General features: G+C 40.6%; 1 protein-coding gene across 4 annotated transcripts in view; it reads right to left on the bottom strand.

The window, feature by feature from the left end:
* The window catches only part of LOC101342053 (zinc finger protein 343-like), a 112,845-nt gene that overhangs the window by 46,495 nt on the left and 47,589 nt on the right, over window positions 1-18,761 (bottom strand). The window contains exon 7 of one of the 4 annotated variants that reach the window (XM_023742762.1): window positions 3,363-4,191. The exons of 2 other annotated variants lie outside the window; for them this stretch is intronic. In XM_023742762.1, coding sequence (XP_023598530.1) covers window positions 4,181-4,191 — 11 coding nt within the window. In that variant the 3' untranslated portion in view covers window positions 3,363-4,180. Of the gene's footprint in view, window positions 1-3,362; window positions 4,192-18,761 lie in introns of those variants that run through there. One more of the 4 variants, XM_023742772.1, reaches the window with a different exon arrangement.

The following is an 18,761-nucleotide window of genomic DNA, read 5'->3' as shown; positions in this document are numbered from 1 at the left end:
CAACCTAGGTGCCTATCAACGGACAAATGGATAAACAAATTCTGGTATATTCACACAGCGGAATACTACACAACAATAAAGAACAACAATGAAGCTGTGAAACATCTTATAACATGGAGGAATCTGGAGGGCATTATGCTGAGTGAATTTAGTCAGTCACAGAAGGACAAATATTGTATAAGACCACTAAGACCAAACCAAAGCTAAGAAGTTTCCAGAATACAATCAAACACTTCAGGGAACAGAGTAGCAGGGGCGGGTGTCTGGGGACCATGCTTTCTGGGGACATCTAGGTCAATTGCCATAACAATGTTTATTAAGAAAATGTTCTGCATCCTACTTTGGTGAGTGGCGTCTGGGGTCTTAAAAGCTAGCAAGCACACATCTAAGATGCATCAACTGGTCCCAACCACCTAGAATAAAGGAGAATGAAGAACACCAAAGAAACAAGGAGAGTATTAGCTCAAGAGACAGAAAGGGCCATGTAGACCAGAGACTTCATCAGCCTGAGACCAGAAGAACTGGATGGTGCCTGACTACCACCAGTGACCGCCCTGACAGGGAACACAACAGAGAGTCCCTGATGGAGTGGGGGAAGGGTGGGATGCAGAACTCAAATTTTAGTAAAAAGACCAGACTTAATGGTCTGATTGAAACTGGAGGAACCCCAGAAAGCACGGCCCCCAGATTCTCTGTCAACCCAGCACTAAAACAATTCCCAAGGCCAACTCTTCAGACAAAGATTGGACTGGACTGTGGGCCATAAAATGATACTCATGAAGAGTGTGCTTCTTAGATCAAGTAGATACATGAGACTAAATGGGCAGCTTCTGGCTGGAGGTGAGATGGGAAGGCAGAGAAGGGGCTAGGAGCTGGTTGAATGGACATGGGAAATTAGGGGTGGAAAGGAGGAGTGTGCTGTCTCAGTATAGGGAGAACAATTAAGGTCTCATAACAACGTATGTATAAATTTTTGTGAGAGACTAACGTGAATTGCAAACTTTCACTTAAACTACAACAATAAAACAACTACAACAATAAAAAAAAAAAAAAAGGAAACAAATGCTTTAGCCAGTTATAGTTGGGTAACCATGAGGTGAGGCAGCCAAAGAGATTTGACCTATCTTGATTAGAAACATGAAGCCAACTAGCTTGACAAGTCCAACATTAAGTCATGTTGGTCGCACTTGCTACTGATTGTGCTAATTTGACAAAAGCCTAACTATGCCAAGACCACGTGAGGGACAGAATTAGGAGAAGAATGGAGGTGGCATGCCACAGCTTCATATTTGCATGAAACAGCGTCTAACTTAAGAGACCTACTCTCTTAAACAGGTGAAATATGAACAGGAAGGAAAAAGAAAACACAGTTAACAAACTCTCTAGGTTAAAAACTCAGGGTTTCTTAAACGGGTACTTCAGGTCTTGTAATGGCTCACAGTTCCAATTATCCTGAAGAGTTGTCTTTGTAGGGTTGGGGTCTGGGGCAGGTGCTGCTTTCATCCAGGTGTAGTGAATCCAAGGTTTGACTCCTTTCAGTTTGACAGCTGTATGGATGATGAGAAGAACCTAGTAAAGTCCTTTCCACTTGGGCTGGAGAGGCTCATCTTTCTAGGCATGAGCAAGACCCAATCTCCAGGTTGAAATGGGTGAACTGTCACCTCAGGATGGTGTTCTGGTCTTGTAAGAGCCTATCTGTAGAGAAAATAAAGGTAAGCTGATAAAGAATGCTAATATTCTCTTACAGTTTTTTCACCCAATACAATTAAATGGTCACCATTCATCAGTCCATGATTTTTCAGGAGGGACTTCCTGTAGACTAGCTCAAAAGGGCTTAATTTGAGCTTGCTTCTGGGAGCCACCCTACCCCTAAGCAAGGCTATAGAGAGAGCCTATATCCATGTTAATTTTGCTTCTTGACACACCTTTATTATGTGTGTTTGAAGGGTTCTGTTCATTCTTTCCACTGGGTTGTGGTCTCCAGGCTGCATGTGGTTACCATGTGATGTCCAGGAAACGTGCAACTTTTTGGGTTAAGTCAGCTACAAAGTGAGGTCCATTCTCACTTCCCATGGAAGCAGGTAGTCCAAACTATGGAATGATGTCATGTATAAGATTTTTAGCTATTCTTTAGCTTTTTCAGTTCTACATGGGAAGGCTTCAAACCAACTGGAAAAGGAATCTACAAAAATTAAAAGACAGTTGTAGTTTCCAATGGTGTGAGGCATTTTAGTAAAATCTAGTTATCAATCTTCTCCAGGTGCTGGGCCTTGGAACTGTACTCCAGGGAAGGAGGGAGGATGATGAGTTTTTGGATTGTTTTTTATACAGATGGGACACGTTTTTTATATATATATATATATTTTATTGTACTTCAGGTGAAGGCTTACAGAACAAATAGTTTCTCATGAAACAGTAGTACACATGTTGTTTTATGACATTGGTCAACAACCCCACAACATATTAACCCTCTAAATTCTCAACCTTTTTTTTTTTTTTTTTTTTTTGGTGAAAATACACATAGCCAAAGATACACCGTTTCAAAAATTTCGACATACACAGTTCGGTGACATTGACTACCCTCTTCCAATTGTGCTGTTATTCTCACTTAAGATGAAGGCTTACAGAACAAAATAGTTTCTCATTTAACAGTTACTACAAATGTTGCCCTATGACAATGGTTAACAATCTCACAACACATCAACAATATCCTTACTCAACCTTGGGTTCCCTATCACCAGCTTCCTTGACCCCTTCTGCCTTCTGGCCCTTGTCACTGGACTCCTGTACCTTGTTAGTCTCATTTGGTTTTACAGGGCTGTCCACTCCCAGGCTGAACAGTGAACCTCGGAGGTAACTTCACCACTGAGCTAAGAGGTGTCTGGGGGCCATACTCTCGAGGTTTCTCCAGTCTCCTTTAGGCCAGTAAATCTGGTCTTTTTTTTTTTTTTGTGAGTTAGAATTATGCTCTACATCCTTCTCCAGCTCTGTCCAGGACCCTCTGTTGTGATCCTGGCCAGAGCAGTCAGTGGTGGTAGCGGGGCACCATCTAGCTGTACTGGACTCAGTCCGGTGGAGGCCTTGGTAGCTGTGGACAATTAGTCCTTCGGACTAATCTTTTCCTTGTATCCTGTTCTCTTCATTCTCTCTTGCTCCCGAAGGGATGAGACCAGTGGAGTATCTTAGATGGCCGCTCACAGGCTTTTAAGACCCCAGACACTACTCACCAAGGTAGAATGTAGAGCATTGTCTTTATAAGCTGTGTCATGCCAATTGAGCTAGATGTTCCCCGAGACCATGGTCCCCAGAGCCCTCCGCCCAGCAATTCAGTCCCTCAGGGAGTTTGGATGTGTCTATGGGGCTTCCATGACCTTTCCTTGTACAGGTTGTGCTAGTTTCCCCTGTATTGTGTACTGCAGATGCAACACCTTTTAATAACTTTGTCTGTGGTGGAATGAACTTTAGTGCTTAATATATGCTGTCTTACCCATTCATACATACTTTCATGTCTGTAGTGGGAGGATGCATGAGATTTTTTGAAAATGGGGTACAGTATTTCTTCAGGAGCTAAAACATTTCCTTGTGGAGTACAGTTCCAGTTTCCTACATCTTGAGTGGCTCCCCACACTTCAGCCCATTTGAGGTCTTCTTCTGAATACCCTGGGACTTCTTTTGGGATCTCTGTCTGGGCTCTCAAGGGGGCCACAGTGGCAGATTGTGATTGCGTTTTGGCCACTGCGTTTGCAGCTTCGTCAGCTCTTTGGTTTCCTTTAATAATGTCCGTATGTCCTTTCTGGTGTCCTTGCCAATGGATAACCGCTACTTTCCTTGGTAACCAGACAACTTCTAGTACCTGGAGGATTTCTGTTGCATATTTAATTTCCTGTTCTGCAGTATAGAGGATGCGCCTTTCTTTTTAAAGGGTTCCATGAGCATGCAAAATTCCAGAAACATACTTTGTGTCCATGTGAATGGTCACTGTTTCACCTTTTGATAGTTGGAGAGCGTTACCATGGTGATGAGCTCAGCCTTTTGAGCTGATGTTCTTCGTGGAAGCAGTTCAGCTTCAAGGGTTTCTGAGAATGTCACGACAGCATATCAGCATATCTTGTTCAATTCTCCATGAAGCTACTACCATCTGTAAAGATCTCAAGGTCAGGGTTTTGGAGAGGCTCACCACTCAGATCAGGTCTGCTGGAATAAAATTCATGTATTATTTCCATGCAATCGTGTCCCATACCAGGGGTGGTTTGTGAAGGCAACAGTGTAGCTGGGTTTAAGATGGTTGTTTCTTTTAAAATTACACCTGGGTTGTCTAATAAGGCAGTGTCGTGGATTGAATTGTGTCCCCCAAATTGTGTGTCAACGTGGCTAGGCCATGGTTCCTGGTATTGGGTGATTGTCCACCATTTTTTCATCTGATGTGATTTTCCTATGCGTTGTAAATCCTATCTCTATGGTGTTAATGGGGTGGGATTAGTGGCAGTTGTGTTAATGAGGCAGGACTCAATCTACTAGATTAGATTGTGTCTAGAGCCAATCTCTGTTGAGATAAAAGACAGAAATGAGCAGAGAGACTTTGGGATCTCATACTACCAAGAAACAAGAGCCAGGAGAACAGCATGTCTTTGGACCCGGGGTCCCTGCACTGAGAAACTCCTTCACCAGGGAAGATTGATGACAACCACCTTACCCCAGTGCCAATGGAGACAGAAAGCCTTCTCCTGGAGCTAGCACCCTGAATTTGAACTATTAGCCTCCTAGCCTGTGAGAGAAGAGATTTCTGTTTGTTAAAGCCGTCCACTAAGACAGGCAGTTTGATACTGAATCATCTGCCCTGCTGTCATCCACTGGGCTCCTTTTTGTTCTAATATTGTCAAGACGGAATGAGGAACAAACATGGTTGTTGGTTACCCTAAATTGAGCTTTTCTGCCTCCTTTAAAATTAGCACTGTGGCTGCCACTGCTCGTAGACAGGCAGGCCACACAATAGTGATCAATGTCTAGAACCTTGGAAAAATAAGCAATACGTTGTCGCCAGACCTCCAAATTTTGGGTGAGGACACCTCGACTATTCCCTGACTCTCACGCACGAACAGTTCAAAGGGTTTTTCTAGAATGGGAAGCCCCAGGGCTGGGGCCAATATGAGTTTCTCTTTAATTGTCTGGAAGACTTTTTGTTGTTTATCAGTCCAAATAAATGGATCTGAATCTTTCCCTTCAGTTACTTTATATAGAAGCTTGGCTATTAGTCCAAAGTTGGGAATCCAGATTCTGCAAAAACTTGCCATTCCCAGGAATCTTCAGAGTTGCCTCTGGGATCTGGTAGGCAAGATTGCACAAATAGGTTCTTTTCTCTCTGGGACCAGTTCTCTATTTCCTTAAGAGATCCAGAATCCTAGGAATGTAACCTTGGCTTGAGAAATTTGGGCCTTACGTCTGCATACTTTGTATCCAGCCTGGCCCAGAAACTTAAGAGTGGTGATAGTGTTTAAATCGGATTCTTCTTTAGTCTTGCTTGCTATGAGCAAGTCGTCAACATACTGAAGCAGAACTCCGTTCTGGAGGGTTAACTGTCTTAAGCCTTTAACCAGAGCTGTACCAAGCAACATGAGGCTATTTATGAACACCTATGGGAGCACAGTCCAGCAGAACTGTTGTTTATCACCACTTTTGGGGTCCCCCGACTTAAAAGCAAACAGTTCTTGGCTTTCAGACTCTAATGGTATATAAAAGAAGGCATCTTTTAGGTCTAGAACAGTAAATCAGGCAAAATCTCCTGAAAGACTGGCTAGCAAAGTATATGGATTTGGCACTACAGGATGGACTGTAACTACTATTTGGTTAATTGCTCTGAGGTCTTGAACAAACCTATACTCATTGGAATGAGGTTTCTTTACAGGAAAAATTGGTGTGTTATAAGTGGATTGGCCTTATCTTATGAGTCCAGTTTCTAGACATTGGTGGATAAGTGGACAGAGTCCTTGTTTCGCCTGTAGCCTTAGTGGGTATTGCTTCACCCCTGGTGGGTCGATTCCTGGTAATACTTCGACTTTAACTGGAACAGCACTTTCAGCTTGCCCTGGTTCCCCTTGTGCTCATACCCAAGAGACTACTGCATCCTCTATCTGTTTAGGCACAGTCTTAGAGGGGGTTGCAATGGGCGTCATGAGAGTCAACAGGTGGGCCTGCATTCTCCACCCTTGCTCCTTAGGTACTGTTAAATTTAGTTTACCACCTTGGAAATGGACTTAAGCTTATAATTTACAAAGTATATGTCACGGATTGAATTATGTCCCCCCAAAAATGTGTGTATCAATTTGGCTGGGCCATGATTCCTGGTATTGTGTGTTTTTCCCATATGTGGTAAATCCTGCCTCTATGATGTTAATGAGGGAGGATGGGCAATAGTTGTGTTAGTGAGGCAGGACTCAGTTTACAAGACTGGATTGTGTCCTGAGGCAATCTCTTGAGATATAAAAGACAGAAGTGATCAGTGAGACGGGGGACCTCATACCATGAAGAAAGCAGTGCCAGGAGCAGAGCTAGTCCTTTGGACTGGGTTCCCTGTGCCGAGAAGCTCCCAGTCCAGGGGAACACTGACGGGAAGGCCAAGAGAGAGAAAGCTTTCCCCCGGAGCTGACACCCTGAATTTGGACTTTTAGCCTACTTTACTGTAAGGAAATAAACTTCTCTTTGTTAAAACCATCCACTTGTGGTATTTCTGTTATAGCAGCACTAGATAACTAAGACAGCATATCTCACCCTAGTATGGCATTTAAAGAAAAGAGTGAGTTTAAGTAGAGCTCCCGTTGCCCTGTCCTCACCTTCACCTAGCACAGGGAGTTGCCTTAATGGGTATAGCCCTGTTGAGGGTTCTGGGACCCCCGGACCAAATCAGGCACTGCTTCAAGTATGCACTGGTGAAAGCATCTCAGCATCGGAAGCCTTAGGGGCTGACAAAGGTTAACAGGATAAAGGGAAGGTCTATGACCTCTAGTTAAAACCAGGTTCTCTTCTAGAGGACTAGACAAAACAGAGGTTTTAACCTCAGTTTGACTATGATTTTACATTGTTTCCACAAATTCTTACTTTGCCACAACAACATAAAAGCTTCAACATGCATTTCCTCATCCCATTTTCTTTCCTTACTACAGAACAAATCTGTCTGCAGTATGGTGTTATAATTTAAGAATCCATTCTAAGGACAGTGTTCCCATCCCTGAACTTGACCTGGGGCCAGGCAGTGTTACAAAAAAATTCATTTTAGACTTTTCCATTAGGTCATATTCAAAATAAGGCAAATTCTTTAACATACACCCTAATTATTTCCCATGGTACCCAAACCTAAAACTATAGAATGCCTATTTAAAGCAAAAGTATTTCTAAATAGACAATAGATAAGTGGTAACTTTTGTGAAGGATCAGACAGTGCACAATACTGGGGAAGCCAGCACAATTTGTACAAGTAAAGGTCATGGAAGCTCCCTAGACACATCCAAACTCCCTGAGGGACTGAATTGCTGGGTGGAGGGCTGTGGGGACCATGGTCTTGGGGAACATCTAGCTCAATTGGCATAACACAGTTTATAAAGACAATGTTTTACATTCTACCTTGGTGAGTAGCGTCTGCGGTCTTAAAAGCCTGTGAGCAGTCATCTAAAATACTCCACTGGTCTAACGCCTTTGGGAGCAAGGGAGAATGAAGAGAACAGGATACAAGGAAAAGATTAGTCCAAAGGATTAATGGACCACAGCTATCACGGCCTCCACCAGACTGAGTCCAGTACAGATAGATGGTGCCCGGCTACCACCACTGACTGCTCTGACCAGGATCACAATAAAGGTTTCTGAACAGAGCTGGAGAAGGATGTAGAACAAAATTCTAACACACACAAAAAAAGACCAGATTCACTGGCCTGACAGAGGCTGGAGAAACCCCAAGAGTATGGCCCCCGGACACCCTTTTAGTTCAGTGGTGAAGTCACTCCCGAGGTTCACCATTCACCCAGGGATTAGACAGCCCCATAAAACAAAACAGGACTAATGAGGTACAGCAATCCAGGGACAAGGACTAGAAGGCAGAAGGGGACAGGAAAGCTGGTGATAGGGAATCCAAGGTTGAGTAAGGACAGTGTTGACATGTAGTGGGGTTCTTAACCATTGTCATAGGGCAATATGTGTACTAACTGTTTAATAAGAAACTATTTTGTTCTGTAAACCTTCATCTAAAGTGAGAATAACAGCACAACTGGAAGAACGTAATCAACGTCACTGAATTGTACATGTAGAAATTTTTGAAATGGTGTATCTTTGGCTATGTATATTTTCACCAAAAAAAAGAAAAAAGGTCCTCCAAGGCCAAGAAGGGAGAGTGTTGACAAGTTGTGGGGTTGTTAACCAATGTCATAAAACAATATGTGTACTGACTGTTTAATGAGAAAATATTTGTTCTGTAAACCTTCACCTAAAGTGCAATAAAAAAAATTTAAAAAGACTTTACAAAAAAAGTAAAAAGATATGCTACCAATTGAGAGAATGTCTTAAAAGACCATATATCTGATTAAGAATCTGACAACCAAATTATATATAAAACTGTAACAACTAACAACAAAAGGACAAATAACCCAATCATAAAATTGGCGAAAGACTTGAACAGACATTTCACCAAAGAGGACATTCAAGTGGCCACCAAACACATGAAAAGATGCTCATCTTCAATAGCCATCAGAAAGATGCAAATCAAAACCACAATGAGATACAATTGCACTCTCACTAGAATGGCTAAGATTGAAAAAAACAGAAAAAAATAACAAATGTTGGAGAGTATATGAGGAAATTGGAACCCTTACCCATTGCTGGTAGGTATGCAAAATGGCACAACAATTGTGGAAAACATTGTGAAGATTCCTCAAAAAATTAAAAATATAACTACCATATCACCCAGCAACTCTACTTCTAGGTATACAGTAGTCCCCACTTACCTGAGGTTTCGCTTTCCCAGGTGTCAGTTACTCAGTTAACCAAGGTCCAAATATGTTAAATGAATAAGTTTAGTGATGAAATCTCATGCCATCCTGCTCTGTCATTCACATAACTTTTATTATAGTATATTGTTATAATTGTTTTATTTTACTATTAGTTACTGTTGTTAATCTCATAGTGTGCCTAATTTAGAAATTAAACTTTATCATAGGTATGTATGTGTAAGATAAAACATAGTATATCTAGGGTTCAGTACTATCTGCAGTTTCAGGCATCCATGGGGGTCCTGGAACGTATCCCCCGCTGACAAGGGGGGACTACTGTATACCCAAAAGACTTGAAAGCAGAGACTCAAAAAGAGACTTGTACACCGGTGTTCATTGTAGCACTATTCACAATAGCCAAAAGGTAGAAACAACCTAAATGCCCATCAATAGATAAACAAAAGTTTATCTACAATGGAATACTACTCAGTCAGTAGGAGAAATCAAGTCTGGATATATGCTACAATATGGATGGAGCTCGAACACATTATGCTGAGTGAAATAAGTCAATCACAAATATTATATGTCCTCGGTTATATAAAAAGTCAAGAAAAGGCAAATGTATAGAGTTCAAAGTTTATTAGCAGTTACCAGGGATGGGAGGGAGGGGGAAAAGGGGGATTAACGGTGACGGAAAAATCACGGTGGTTAAGGGTAGTGTTGCACAGCTGATTACTGTAATTGCTGTCAGTAAGCTGTACACTTGTAAAAAGTTGTACTGGCAACAGTTGTGTGATAGATATATTTACAACAACAACAATAGCTGCTGAGGCTGCTTATGTACAACCAGACACTTCATGGGATTTGGTTCCTTGGTTTGGAGGTTTAGGTCATGGTTTCATGGGACAACCCAGTTAATTGTCCTAATAATGTGTTCAGTGCTTCTGTTCTCCCTCCTAGTTCATTGCATAGTGTCTGGGATCCTAAAAGCTCAAAAGTAGCCATCCAAGGCAGGACAATTGGTCTTTATTCACTTGGAGCAACAGAGAATGAAGGAGAGCCAGGAATAGGAGGAGGATTTGTAATATATCACTAATTGTCTCCGTGAACAACAACTGTCTCCTTTGTCATGAGACCAGAAGAACTGGATGGTGCCTGGCTATCATTACTGAACATTTTGATGAAAAATTCCATAGAAGAATCCTGATCAAAAGGGGGAAAATACAGAACAGAATTTCAAATTTTCATGGACTCCAGACTTTCTGGAGCCATGGAGTGGGGAAGACCCCCTGAAACTATTAATGTAAGATTATCTTTAAATCTTAAAATAAAATTGTCCCCTGAAGTCTTCTTAAGACAAAACAATAGTTTAACTTAACTAGTAAAAAATGTCTACCTGAGCATTATGCTCTTTTAAGAACTATCTATATGGGATCAAATTGACAACAGCAACTCAAAAGATTAGGGATCAGCAAGTTTATGTTATTGAAGGAGGAACAACTCAAGAAAAGGAGAGTGAGAATGGTTGCACACTCGAAGAATGTAATCAATGTCACTAAATTGTACAGGCAGAAACTGCTGAATTGGTGTATATTGAAAGCCCTATGGAGCACAGGTATACTCTGAAACACATGGATTCACCATGAGTCAGAATCATCTCCATGGCGACTGTGTTGTACTCTGATTAATGTAAAATGGAGAAATTTATTGAAGAAAAAAAGAATCAGCTTCAGCAGGAGATAGACTTACACCTATGTGGTGGAATCCAGTAATCCAAAATGGCAACTAAGCAGTGACATTCTATAAGAGGAGAACAAACGAAATGAAACAATTCACTTGATTCGTATTTACAAATTAAGATCATGGAAAGACATTACTTGATTGGTAATAGGTCATTATAAGGCAAGACTTCCTGTGGCAGGATCTCATAAGGCAGCAGTTCCTGTGTCAGGAACTCATAAGTCAGGACCCCATGTAATGCAAGCTCATAAGGTGATTGGCTTACAAAAATATACGTATCTTTCTTAGGTTACAGTGTGGTAATTACAAGGGTGTGTGTGTGTGGGGGGGGGAGTTGCACTGTAGTTACATCACATTACTGGACACTCCTCTCTTAGAAACAGCAAGGAAGTTGCCTCTTGCTAGTGTGAAAATAGAACCAGCAAACAAGGAATCACACCCAATCTACAAACTAGCCATTTCATATCTTATAAGGTATGTCAATTTTTTAAAATTCCCTTACACATTCCCTGCTTTTGATCAAGGATTTAGAAATTCTTTGATCAGTTCACTAGCCACTATTCTGAAAAAAGGCTTTCTTCTTCATGGACTTGGAGTATATGTTTATTCTGGAAGGCTGCTTATTTAATGCGTGTGAAAAGGTTATTATTATTGTAGGTGCCATTGAGTCGGCTCTGACTCACACTGACTCCACTCACAACAGAACAGACCCCTGTCCAATACTTCTTTCAAGTGTGCTCTTCTGGCAGTCCATGGCATTTTCAAGATTCTTCGCTAGCACCCTAGTACAAAAGGGTCAGTTCTTCAGTCTTCCTTATTCACCATCCAATGGTCACATGCATATGAGGCAATTGAAAATAATAGTGTCTAGGTCAACTGCACCCAAGTCCTCAATGTGACATCCCTGCTTTTTAACATTTCAAAAAGTCTTTTGCAGCACCCTTGTCCAAATGCAACACATTGATTTGACTGTTACTTCCAAGAGTGTCAACTGAAGTTTTGAAAAGAAAGAAAAAAAGAAATGAAACTAGGAATAGCAGCAGAACATTGTGAAAAGGTAGGTGGGCACTATTTGACGTCTTCACCATGCCATAGCTTTAGCTTCTTGCCTCTGTGGTTTTACTATTTGAGGGGTAGAGTAAGGCGTGCCACATTAAGGGAATAACCTGACATCTGATGTCTTACTCAAGGAATGGGCTCAAGTCCGTCTGAAATATAGGTACTGTCAATGTACATTATTCTTTTCATAGACGTTAAATGGGTCTTTTGGGTAATGGCATTTGTCAAAAGTTTCATACAATATTTAATAGTCCCTACAATTATTATAATGACAATGAGTATTATTAATCCAGCGGACAATATAGACTTAATGCATGATCCAACGCCTGAGGGTAGCCAGCTGAAAACATCTAGAAAACAGGAGTCTGAGTGTGGAGGGTATATGGAGCCAAGTAGCCTTCTGGCAAATTAGTTGAATATATTGTTCCATCTCTCCCGAGGTGTTAATCCAGGTGCAGCAAGAGGTGTTAGCTATAGCACAGACCCCTCCTGGCTCAGCTAACAGGAAATCTAGGGTAATTTGATGATCCAAAATTACTTAAACAAAGCGAGTTCAGTGATTTCTCTTGAGCAATCATAGCATTGGCAACATCATCTGCTATACCTTCCATGGTTCCAGTGATGTTACAGATGGCGTGTTGTAAATCTCCTACTCCATACCAAGGGAGGAATATCCTCAAAAAATTATAACCTGAACCAAGTGTCATGGATTGAATTGTGTCCCCCAAAAATATGCGTCAACTTGGTTAAGCCATGATTCCCAGTATTGGGTGGTTGTCCTCCATTTTGTGATTGTAATTTTATATTAAAGAGGATTAGGGTGGACTGTAACACCCTTACTAAGGTTACATCCCTGATCCAAAGTAAAGGGAGTGTTCTTGGGTTGTGGCCTGCACCGCCTTCTATCTTACAAGAGATAAAAGGAAAGGGAAGTGAGCAGAGAGGGGGGACCTCATACCACTAAGAAATCAGCACCAGGAGCACAGCGCATCATTTGGACCCAGGGTTCCTGTGCTGAGACGCTCCTCGACCAGCGGAAGACTGATGACAAAGATCTTCCTCCAGTGCCGACAGAGAAAGCCTTCCCCTGGAGCTGATGCCCTGAATTTGGACTTCTAGCCTCCTAGACTGTGAGAAAATAAATTTATCTTTGTTAAAGGCATTCATTTCTGTTACAGCAGAACTAGATGACAAAGACACCAAGGAATTCCTTTAAGGGGTTTCCTCCATCTCTCCTTTGCTCATCCTTTGACCATTTGTCTCTCCTGATTTCTAATGGTTACAAGTGGTCAGTACAATGTAAACTCTCATCATAAGAACGGATGTCCAAAGGAATTCCCATATGGCCTAAGGTACTTTGGCCTGTCATATTTCAACCATCAAAACAGGATAAAGCCCAGGTATAGAATTCATTATTTGGATTTGAATTTGCAAAGTGGGTATCTTGATCCTCCACATAAAAATACATATCCATATGGGGCGCATGTTATGCAAGTGCTGGCATCTTTCCCTGGGAGAAGGATGGTTTGATTCATCTGTTCAAGCCAATTCTCTGCCAAGGAGTTGTTGCAAATAGACAGTTGTCCTAACCTTAGCCAATTCCACATTTGTATACAAAAAGACCCTTTTCCTTGTAGACATGCTGTTACATTTCCTGAAAAAGCCATGGTCCGATATCTGGGAGGGGCATTGTATGAAATTAAGGGCTCAATTTTACAATCTGAAGAGGAGATTAGGATATTTTGGAATACTCCTTAGCTTTAATCCAAGTCAGATTGAAACATGGGACTTGGAGTTGAGTTGGTATCTCAGGAGGATGGCACAGTCTCACATATGGCTCACCTAGAGGTGATGTTAAAATTGACAGTAGCAGGGGGAACAAAGATATAATTGAGTATGGGTGTAGCTAATGGATCTGAGTTTTCATGTACATTTTTGGGTGAAGGATTACAGATCCAGCATTCAGTAAAATTTGTGGATCGTGCAACTGCCTAAGCAAGCTTAATAAAGGCATTCTCATGCCAAGAATTAACAGGAGCTGCGATGAACAGCACTACATGGAGAAAGTTTAAGAAGGGCTTCAGAGTGAAGAAACACAGCCCAAAAGAAATAAACAAAGGTTACTAGCATACAAATAATAGTGATGACAAAATAAATTTCAGCAGTGAAAGGCCTGAAGGAGGATAAAAAAGCTACTAACCAATAAGGGACAAACAGAAGGCTAATGATAAAAAGATACAATGTTACTACAATATTCATGTGTCATACTAAATTAATCTGTGACTGGCATCAATAGCGAGGGGTTAGGAATATAAATGGTAGCAACAATTATAAAAATGTGATTAGAATTTAAAACAAGGGAACTGATATGGATTTCGACCTGAGACAGGTCATAAGAAATATAACTATTCTGTGAAAGCAGTGTTATAAAAAGGGGTTTGGGTTTTCAGGAGAAGAACAAGATATGAAAAAAAAGGAATAATAACCCACAGTTGGAGTCCAATGACAATAAAAGGATTAGAATAATTGGAAAACAAATTCTTAGTACCTCTACACTGAAGAGTTTTTTATTCTGAAAGTTTGAGTTTAAAAAACTGAAAGCTATTTCAAAAGCAATGACAAGTTATACATTCAAATTAAGCAAAAATGACTATAATGATCAGAAGGTGCCACTACACGAGTTAGATCATTAAAACCATTGAAATACCCACAGCTAAAAACTATGATTCCAGTGACTAAGAAAAATTCAAACCGAGTTAAAGCCCTCATTTAAACAACTTATTTCAAAGATTACAACTGACGTAATATGATCACCAAAACAACCAGGATACAAGTCTGGAATCATGTATAACAGCTAATAATATGAAGATATCAAAAATAATAAAGAAAAAGGCAAACAGTCCAACTTTTACTACAGGTTGCATAGGCAGTTTCAGGTCAGGTCTGAAGACCTTGGGAAAGCAGTCTATCTAACTGTCATATGTTTCTCTTCCTGGTGACATTTGTGTTTTAATTTCAAATCTTAATGAGGCTCAATAGTCCACTCAGGAGTCAGGGCTTTCTTCAGTTGGGAGAAATGAATTCAATCCTTAAATCCCTGTAATTTAGTGGCACAAGGATTAGTCAGAAGGACCAAATAAGGTCCTTTCCATTGAGGTTAGAAAGAATCTTTTAATTGGTGTCTTTTCCAGTAAACATAATCTCTAGGTTGAACATCAGGCAACTTCAATATTTTTTGCTTTTCATTATCAAAATCTTCCTTACCATTTGTATTCTTTAGAATATTGGATCAAAGTTTTACTATACTGAAATAAATCAGGTTGAACTAAACTTGAATTGGGGCATGTAACTCACTAGAGGAGGGCCATTGGCCATCCAGTGTTAATTTCATGAGAAGAAAATTTGTGAGGTCCAAATGGAGTCATTTTTAAATTTAAAAGGACAAGAGGCAGCACCTTAGTCCAAGGTAATTGTAAAGATTTGGAAAGTTTGGCTAGTTAAGTTTTTATTATACCATTAGTTCTTTCAACTAGACCAGAGGATTGCGGGTAATAAGGACAAAGAAGTCTTTGAAAAATGGGGAAGATTTTACATATTTCCTTAATTATTTGCCCCCGAAAATGGGTGCCTTGGTCACTACAAAGAACCTTTGGTTCTTTCCAAGTAGGAATAATGTTCTTAAGAAGTTTCTTAGTCATAAACACAGCAGTATCTTGACAACAGGGGAAAGCTACCCAGTGAGAAAATCCACAAATCATTCCTAATACAAACTTGTAACAACTTGAGGGAGGGAGATGGATAAAAATCAATCTGCCATTCAAGCACTGGACTGATGGCAAGGGAAATCCCCCAGGTTTAGCTTTATAAGGTTTGCCTTAATTAGATTGAGAGCAAATCAAACATTGGGAAGCCACTTGTTCAGTGGCTTCATAAAAATGCCTCACCAACATTTCTTTACAATTTCTATCATCTTATCTCTTCCCAAATGTGTATCATGTGCAATGTCTCCAATACAGGGGCTTGCAGGAATTTGGGGAGAACGAAGTTCTTTTTGAATTCCATCCATATCCCAGCAGTGGAGCATTGGAATCAACCATGCTTCTTCCATTTTTCAACCTCATCGTGTGGGGCTGATTTTTGATGGTCAAATAAATCCTTTAAGGCAATTCCTTCAGGCCTAGAGAGATTCTCTACATGAATGTTAAAAGGTTGATCATCATCTGAAACAGTCCCCCAACATGAGGGACCATACGTAACTGTTAAAATCTTATCAGGACCATTAACAGGATTGAAACAAGGTGGGCTGTGATCTTTAAAACCATGAGAAAAAACATGGTCTACAGTGACAGAAAAATCTCCCCATCAATGGGCTTCTAAAGCCCTGATTAGTTCATCTGTCATTATTCCTATATTATCCTTCCAGAAATTTCTAACCATAGGAACATGTAAACATTCTGGCAAATGAGTTTTTCATTAGATCCAATCCACAGTCCAGTTTTTTGGATCCTGATGACAGCCAGCTTGTTTCCATGCTGTAATTTCCTCTGGGGGAGTTAATTATTGGTGTTTAAAAAGTGCTTCTAAAAATTTTGGGAGTCAAATGTTGGCAGGCAATATTTTACAGGTGCCATATTTACAGGTTTTCTGTTTTATTATTGTTATCTATTCCCTCATTTCATCATGATCATGAGTATAATTATTGTGGTCATGAGTGAGTGTAGCATCTTTATAGGGTGATTGGGAAGTGGTTTGTTTAGCTGCTCTGTCAGCTAAGTTGTTTCCTTTAATTTCCTATGTTGGTGGAGCTCCTTTGGGTTGGTGGGCCTGAATTTTAATTACAGCAATCTCAGAGGGGAGCAGAAGGGCTTTTAAGAGGTCTTCTACTAAGGGCTCATTTTTAATTTGGATCCCAGAAGACATCAGGAACCCCCTTTGTTTCCATAACATGCCAAAACCATGACTAACTCCAAAGCATACCTAGATCAATAAAAATATTTACCAACTGTCCACTAGCGTGTTTCCAAGGCTTTATGAGTGCAATTTCAGCTTGCTGAGCTGAAGTGACTTTGGGAAGGGTGTCACTTTCCAGGACCTCAGTTGAGGTAGTCACAGCATATGCTCCCTGGTAATGAGAGTTGGTAGGTTCAGGCTTTAAATATGACCCATCAACAAAACAACTAAATCAGGATTTGATAACAGGGTTTCTTGTAAACCTGGTCTAGGAGACAAAAGATGTGCGGTAAGAATTAAGGATGTTGATGGTCATCATTATTAGGTAAAGGTAACAATGTAGCTGGATTCAGAGAGGTTATAGTATGTAACTGAATATTAGAAGTGGCCCAAAGAATTTCATAAGAAGTTGGCCTGCTGGCCAAAAGCTGTTGAGTAAGTGTTGAATACAAAATGGCTGACACCACATGAGGGACATAAATGTCAAGAAAATTCCCTAAAACAGTATCTGCTGTGGCATCGACTAGTCTAGCTATTGTAGTCTAGCTATTGCAGCAAGTGCTCTAAGGCAAGGGGTACCCCTTATGATGGTGTCCAGCTGTATGCTATAATAAGCAATGGGTCTCCATTGTTCTCCATGTTTTTGAGTCAGGACTCTTACAGCATACCCTGAATTCTCATGGACAAAAAGAGAAAACTCTAAATTATAATTAGGAAACTCTAGAGCAGAAGTGTTAATTAATGCTTCTTTTAGTTGAGTTATGCCCTTTCAGCTATCCGTGGAAAGCTGGAAGAGGTCAAGCTCTGAACTATTTAGATAATGATAAAGAGGTTGAGCCAGCTGAGAAAAATTAATAACTGCAGAGTGCTAGAAATCCTCTTGGTTCTTGGTAGTAGAGACAGGATAAGCCAAGAAGTTCTCTTTTTTATGGGGTCTATCATTACCCCTTTTGCTGAAATAATATATCCCAAGTACTTAACAAATCCTAGTGCTGGATGATATGAAGAAGAATGGGCCATCAGGATTGGAGGAAGCTCTTAACAATCTGTGATATGCAAATTACACAACTTTGCTCGCTGAAAGTGAAGAGGACTTGAAACATTTACTGATGAAGATCAAAAACGACAGCCTTCAGTATGAATTACACTTCAACATAAATAAAACAAATATTCTTACAAATGGAACATAAGCAGCATCATGATAAACACAGAAAAGATTGAAGTTGTCATGGATTTCATTTTACTTGGATCCACAGTCAATATCCATGAAAGCAGCCATCAAGAAATCAAAAAACACATTGCATTAGGCAAATCTGTTGCAAAAGGCCTTTTTAAAGTGTTTTAAAGCAAAGATATCACCTTGAAGACTAAGGTGCTCCTGGCCCAAGCCCTGGTGTTTTCAATTGCCTCATATGCATGTGAAAGCTTGACGATGAACAAGAAGGACCAAAGAAAAATTGACGTCTTTGAATTGTGATGTTGGTGAAGAATATTGAATATACCATGGACTGCCAAAAGAACGAACAAATCTGTCTTCGAAGAAGTACAACCAGAATGTTCCTTAGAAGCAAGGATGGTGAGCCTATGTCTTGCATACTTTGGACATGTTATCAGGAGGGATCAGTCCCTGGAGAAGGACACCATGCTTGGTAAAGTAGAGGGTCAGCGAAAAAGAGGAAGACCCTTGTTTTAAGCTATAACAGAAATATCACAAGTGCATGGTTTTAACAAAGAGAAGTTTATTTCCTCACAGTAAAGTAGGCTAAAAGTCCAAATTCAGGGCATCAGCTCCAGGGGAAGGCTTTCTCTCTCTGTCTGCCTTCTCACCAATCTTCCCCAAGACTAGGAGCTTCTCCATGAAGGGGCCTCGGGTCCAAAGGACACGCTCTGCCTCCGGCACTGCTTTCTTGGTGGTATGAGGTCCCCCATCTCTCTGCTGGCTTCTCTCTTCTTTATCTCAAGAGACTGCCTCAGGACACAATCCAGTCTTGTAAATCGAGTCCTGCCTCACTAACACAACTACAGCCCATCCTCCCTCATTAA

Source organism: Trichechus manatus, unplaced genomic scaffold (assembly GCF_000243295.1).
Source record: "Trichechus manatus latirostris isolate Lorelei unplaced genomic scaffold, TriManLat1.0 scaffold00008, whole genome shotgun sequence".
NCBI classification, from domain to species: Eukaryota; Metazoa; Chordata; class Mammalia; order Sirenia; family Trichechidae; genus Trichechus; species Trichechus manatus.
This window is presented reverse-complemented; position numbering and strand designations above follow the sequence as displayed.